The sequence below is a fragment of the Triticum dicoccoides genome, chromosome 5B, assembly GCF_002162155.2.
Source record: "Triticum dicoccoides isolate Atlit2015 ecotype Zavitan chromosome 5B, WEW_v2.0, whole genome shotgun sequence".
Taxonomy (NCBI): domain Eukaryota; kingdom Viridiplantae; phylum Streptophyta; class Magnoliopsida; order Poales; family Poaceae; genus Triticum; species Triticum dicoccoides.
Window position 1 is genome coordinate 551,997,480 of NC_041389.1, and position 5,718 is coordinate 552,003,197.

The 5,718-nt window shown below is 50.2% G+C and overlaps 1 protein-coding gene across 3 annotated transcripts; it reads right to left on the minus strand.

Moving 5' to 3' along the window:
• Nucleotides 1–2,032: 2,032 nt before the first annotated feature.
• LOC119311532 (protein PIN-LIKES 7-like) lies at nt 2,033–5,267 on the minus strand. Of its 3 annotated transcripts, XM_037587161.1 has the most exons (11): nt 5,131–5,222; nt 4,602–4,679; nt 4,250–4,455; nt 4,069–4,148; nt 3,710–3,834; nt 3,492–3,616; nt 3,200–3,403; nt 2,991–3,110; nt 2,801–2,901; nt 2,633–2,685; nt 2,033–2,542 (listed from the first exon to the last, which is right to left on the minus strand). In XM_037587161.1, exons 3-11 carry the CDS (start codon nt 4,382–4,384, stop codon nt 2,232–2,234), a joined length of 1,254 nt encoding a protein of 417 aa, XP_037443058.1. In that variant the 5' UTR covers nt 4,385–4,455; nt 4,602–4,679; nt 5,131–5,222; the 3' UTR covers nt 2,033–2,231. The 3 variants fall into 3 exon arrangements, with proteins under 3 accessions (XP_037443058.1, XP_037443056.1, XP_037443057.1); XM_037587159.1 differs by lacking the exon at nt 4,602–4,679 and having other exon boundaries at nt 5,131–5,267; XM_037587160.1 differs by lacking the exons at nt 4,602–4,679; nt 5,131–5,222 and having other exon boundaries at nt 4,250–4,561.
• Nucleotides 5,268–5,718: the final 451 nt, after the last annotated feature.

A 5,718-nucleotide genomic window follows, 5' to 3' on the forward strand; every position in this document is an offset into this window, starting at 1 on the left:
GCCAGGTGAGCGAGCGCATCGCCGTCATCGTCTCCAAGATCCTCGCCGTGCACAGCGGCCCCGCTCGCCGCCTCTCCTTCGGTGACCGCCACGGCACCCGCCCCAGCCGTGACCTCTGCGCCAAGTTCGCCGGCTGGTTCTGGTCCTCCGCCCTCGATGGCCTCGAGGAGCTTGATTTCTACTTGGGCGACAATCCGTGGTGGACGCTGCCGCCGTCCGTGCTCCGCTTCACGCCCACACTGCGCGTCGCCACACTGCGCGGCTGTGATTTCCACGAGATTAAAGCTACCCCCGCACTTCATCTCCCTCGGCTGAAGGAGCTTAAGCTCTGTGGTGTCGCTATCTCAGAGGCGACCCTCCACTGCCTGCTCGCTGCCTGCACTGCGCTAGAGAGCCTTCAGCTTGATAAGATCCAGGGGCCCAGCTCCGTCCGGATCATCTCGTCCACTCTACGGAGTATTGGTGTCGCTGGTTCTTACTCCAACGGTGAAGAGTCCCTTCTTCAGGAGCTTGTCATTGAGGATGCACCTTGCCTTGAGAGATTGATCACACTTGGTCCATCTGGTGGCCCGAGGATAGTCAGAGTCCTTGCGGCGCCGAAATTGATGGTGTTGGGCTGCTTGTCTAGCGAAAATCTCAAAACTGTGAATGGAACAATTGTGCGGGTAAAAAACTTGCATGCATTTCGGTATTTTCTACTTGCAATATATTGATGTGTGTGTATCTCTTTTCTCCAGGAAATTATCCCCACTAGTTTGACTGCGTCGGGACGCACAGTGAAGGTCTTGGTTCTAGAATCTATCGGCCCCAATCTGGATGTAGTTGTTGGCTTTCTTAGATGCTTTCCCTGCTTGGAGAAGCTATACATCCAGGTAAAAATCTTTGTTGTTAAATCTAGTCACATGGTATTTTAACTTTGATCAATTATACTATATCTCTGGAAGTTTAGTTTGGACGTAATATTTAGTACATTTTGGTAAAATTAGCCTCCACGGTAAAGATTGTTGTGTAATTTTCCCCCTATAATTGTACAATGAAAAATATGGTAGTCAAAACTACACGTAGGAGATTTTAAAGTTAAAATGAAGTAAGGGGATTACATTGTTCAGCAATCCCTAATTAATTCAATCATCATGCAAATACAACTAATCCTTATCTAACTAGGTGCCAACTATGTAGAATCATTGTTTCCCTGCCCACAGTAAACTCACTCCTTTTATCGCGACCTAAAGTGGCCACCAATACCTATTTTGTTCTTTTGCAGTCACACCATAGGAAGGATATGGAAAATTTGTGCCAATATAGCACACTCGATCCCATCGAATGCCTCGAACTCCATCTCAGAGCAATAGTTTTGAACACCTATGAAGGCAAGAGAGCAGATGTTAACTTTGCCAAGTTCTTTGTTCTGAACGCAAAGGTGCTCAAGGTAATGAAATTTGGCGCATGTGGTACCTGCAATGATAAATGGGTGGCTAATCAGCGCAGGCGGCTACAACTGGATATCAGTGCTTCCAAAGGTGCAGAATTTTATTTTAAAAGAGATTTTGATATCCCCAGCTTTTGCGATCACTATCACTTTCATGGTATGTGGACAGTTGATCCCTTTGGTAGCTCGTAGTGCAAATGTTGTTGTCTGCTATGGTGCCCTTTCAGTGGAGTCTTCTTGCAAAAAAAGAAAAAAAAACAGTAGCCTGAAGTATACTGAAATATAGAAGTCTGCGGAGCCAGGGGATATGTTTGTCTATGCTCTTTCAATGTACTGAAATAATATGTTTCTATCCATGAAGTGGACTGGAATTCCGAAGTCTGCAGAACCAGAATTCAGAAGACCACAGGGGGATTAAGTAACCGGTGGCAGGGCAGGGTAGCTTCTTACTTTGGTCTCTGAAAGTGTATTTAAAAGAGTTTGTATTGTTTGCAAAACTCTCTTGCAAAATCTGGGCCAAATTAAGTGTTAGTGCAAACTCTGATATCCTTCGATTATGTAATGAACTAGTGCTTGATCATTCCATCACAGAGATCCATCCACTAGTGCAGTCTGTTGCAAAAGCAGGACAGGCTGAATATGAACTACTATGTTTTTCGATAAAGAATGGACTAGTATTCATACAGAAAGAATAGCGTGTCTACTTACAAACTCTGGAATGAACACTTTACAAATGGAATCTACCGGAATTCTCCCTGACCCATTACAAAATTGAACTGTTCATGGTTGCCTGCTTCATGCTTCAGGAGAGGATGGACATGAAGACGGTGGACCAGGTGGTGAGCGCCACAGCAGCGACGAGGTACGTCCACAGGAAGATCACCGAGCACTCCTCCTGCCCGACGTCGAACAGCTGCGCCATTGTCCCGATGTTCATGGCGGGCGGCAGCGCGAACTGCAACATCAGCACGTACCGGTAGAGAGGGTCGTGGGGAAGGAACCCGACCCCGTGCGCCGCACGGACGACGGCGATCCCGATAACCGGCATAGCCACGTAGCGGATAAACACGATCGCCACGATCACCGCGCGCTTCAGCACCGACTTCCGCAGCCCTGCAGACGAATTTTCAGAGTGGGTTCAGATAATTGTTTTCGAGGACGAGGCGACACTATGCAGATGAGCTGCTACCGAACGATCCTTACCTTGGGTCAGGTTTCCTCCGAGGATGAGGGTGATGCAGGGTATAGTGCCATTGCTGCAAAGAGAAGTACTTAGTCATTGGAGTGAGACTGAATGAACACTGAATTAGGTTCAGAGCTTTCAAAATGAATATAGGAAAAATTATCATCAGCAGGGATGTTGCTTCGTACCCCATCAACTCCAGAGAATCCTGGATAACTCTGAGAGGGGCACCGTCGCCGATGATCAGCGACTTCAGCCATGGCACTAGCCCAACGACGAATCCAATTATCTATCAGAATGCAGTTAGCACCAAATTCAGTCAAAACACCTTTTCCACTTCAAATGACAAATGTTCCAGCTTGTTAGATAGAGACGTACCGCGGATATGGTCGGCGGCGCCATGAGCTCCTCGACGAGCTGGTGCACGGCCTCCTTCAGGTTCGTCCAGAACCCTTTGTTGTTGGCGACATCGCTCTCGCACGACAGGAGTGGAGCCTCCTGCATTCCTGTCCGAGTCAGTTTCTCTGAACTCTGAATATGCTCCCAAGAACCAACCGACCAACCAACATGGACAATTCTGAACTTACAATCTGTCTCCCCTCGTTGTGTTCGTCATCGTGTCCAGCCGATGCGGGGAGTGCTGCTTCCTCGTCGCCGGCTTTGAATCCCTCGAGATGCTCCTCGTCGCTGTCGGCCGGGCACTGGATGCTCTTGGACTGCATCTTGTGGTACAGCTTGCCGGACTTCTGCATCAGGCTGTAGGTGTACGTCCATATGAAGAGGCCACCGAGCTGCAGACATCCTCAGAGTGAATTAACAGCCTGATCTCTCGGCGGCCTCGGAGGGACGAGCAACTGGTAGGTGGCAAATTATGCTTACAGCCATGGACAGCGACGAGTAGGAGAGGCCGCGCGAGCGGCACTGGCTCCGATCGTTCCCAAACGGGTTGCCGTCTTCGTCGCAGACCGCCGGGACGACGATCAGCAGCAGGTTGCCGAGGTTTCCTGTGGTATTTTTGGTCGATGCAGGACACGGTTAGCATCATGATATGGATACCAACATCATCATGGCAGCTCAAAGTCTGACATTGTGTGTACCTGCAGAGCAGAAGGCCATGATGAGGCCACGGAAATGCGGCGGCGGTTTCAGGATCTTGCACGCTAGCCAGCCTAGAGCACTGCCAACCAGGAATGTGATTGCTATGTTCACCGGCATGAACCACCTGTATGATGTAAATCCTATCCGTGTCAGTCCACTTGAATTATATGATTATGCAGGCATTTTTTACTGAATGTTCTGTCCCTTGGGAAAACAAATGCATCCGTCTTCCTTGACATTCAGAGAACTTGTTAAATGGAAGCATGGTGCTAACTCTGGCACATGTTCACGAACTGCAGCAACTATTTAACGGACTGTCTTTTTGGAAACTGTGAAACTGATGAAGCCGCTGACTCACCAGGAGATGACGTCGGACAGTGTGACCGTCTTGGCGAGGTTGGCGAAGATGAGAGATGGGGTGAAGACTGTAAAAACAACCTGCCCAAGAGAACCAGGTAATGGGGTTAGCAAAGAACAAGGGCAGTATTATGCTAAGGATGATACAGAATTTAATGTGCCCATGGAAGCAGCTGGATCACCTTGTTCATGTCCCTGCGGGCGCTGGCGGTGAGGACCTTGCTGTACCCCGAGGCGAGGAAGGCTCCGATGACGCCGATGAGCAGGACCTGGACGATGGGCATGGAAGCCACGACGAGCAGCGACAGGAAGCCCATCTTCTTCCCGGCCGGCCCTGATGCAGGAGCAGGTCTCCTCCTCAGTCAAGGGTGGTTTTCGCACACGTCTCCTGAAAGATTCAGATAAGAGAGAGGAAACAGAGATCAAAATCGTTAAATGATCCACGGAACGGAACCGTTGGCAGCCGCAGCATGTGTAGCAGGAGTAAGCTTTTACTACTACATTTATTTGCGAAATCTTATTTGCTGCTGCTACCTTCTAGTATATGCTGGTTTTGCTGCGATCCGAAAGAGACGGGTCCTCTCCTCATGGCAGCAAGTTGCGAGAGGCGAGCTACCACAAAAAAAAACATGTGGTTTCGATGAAATGAAATCGTAAAGACGGCTCTCTTTTTCAAAAAAAAAAAGAAAAGGAAAACAAAAAGAGGTGTGCCTTGTCAGCAGACGGTGGGAGGTGAAGGCGTAAATCACTTGTGCGCTTAGAGAGGCAGCACCATGCTTTGAGGAAAGGAAAACGCGAGCTAGCGGGCGTCCGGCGATGATGCAAATTAACGGACGGACGGGCGGGCGGGGACACGCAAATTTCTCCAAGACTCACGGAGCTTGCTACTTACTATTCACCAAGGATTAATAAGAAGAAAAGACATGGAACGCAGCAGCAGGTAGGAGATGGAGCTCCACAAGCTAAGAAGAGGAAGCAAATAAAGACGGTGGTGGTGCCGGTACCAAGCTGCCAGCTGCATGCTGATCGCGGGTGCAGAAGCCAGGTTTTCAAGCGTGATTACCTGAAGAATGCGCGGCGGGGCAGGGGAGCGAGGAGGATGGGGAGACCCGCCGGAGTTGGTCGTGGCCGGAGACGGGCGAGGAGGGGGCGTACGGTGGTAGCCTGCTCTGGATGGATGGATGGATGCGATGCGATGCAGTCAAGAGTCCAGAGAGGAGGAGGAGGAAGAGGTTTAAATAGGATAGCGACGGAGACACGTACGTACACGGACAGTCAGGCGGACTGGGCCGGAGAAGAGATGGCGCCTACACCGCATCCACCTATAATCCTTCCTTCCCGTGCAGGCAGCCGCCGCCGCCAACACAGGCGCCCGTCCGTCTGTCGCTAGCTACCTACTCGCTTCCCTCCTCCTTCCTCTGCAGTCAGGCTAAAACGCACATGGTTGGTTATCTGTTTGCCCGATCAGCTAGCCGATCGATCGGCTCGCGTCTCCATCTCTTTGACCACGCACGCACGCGCATCCCGTGTCAAGTCTCCCCTTGTTTCCGCAAGAGCGAGAAGTTGGGCTCGCCTTGGGTTCAGTAATAATTAAATATATTTCTTTTTAGAATCGAGTTGGCCTCCTGCTCGTGCTCTATTCTGCTACACT

Coding starts and splice junctions, on each gene's coding strand:
- LOC119311532 (XM_037587159.1), bottom strand. CDS start 4,384: ATGGGCTTCCTGTCGCTGCTCGTCGTGGCTTCCATGCCCATCGTCCAG. Junction 3,835..4,068: donor CTGTCCGACGTCATCTCCTG/GTGAGTCAGCGG, acceptor TACATCATACAG/GTGGTTCATGCCGGTGAACA. Junction 3,617..3,709: donor CATGGCCTTCTGCTCTGCAG/GTACACACAATG, acceptor AAAATACCACAG/GAAACCTCGGCAACCTGCTG.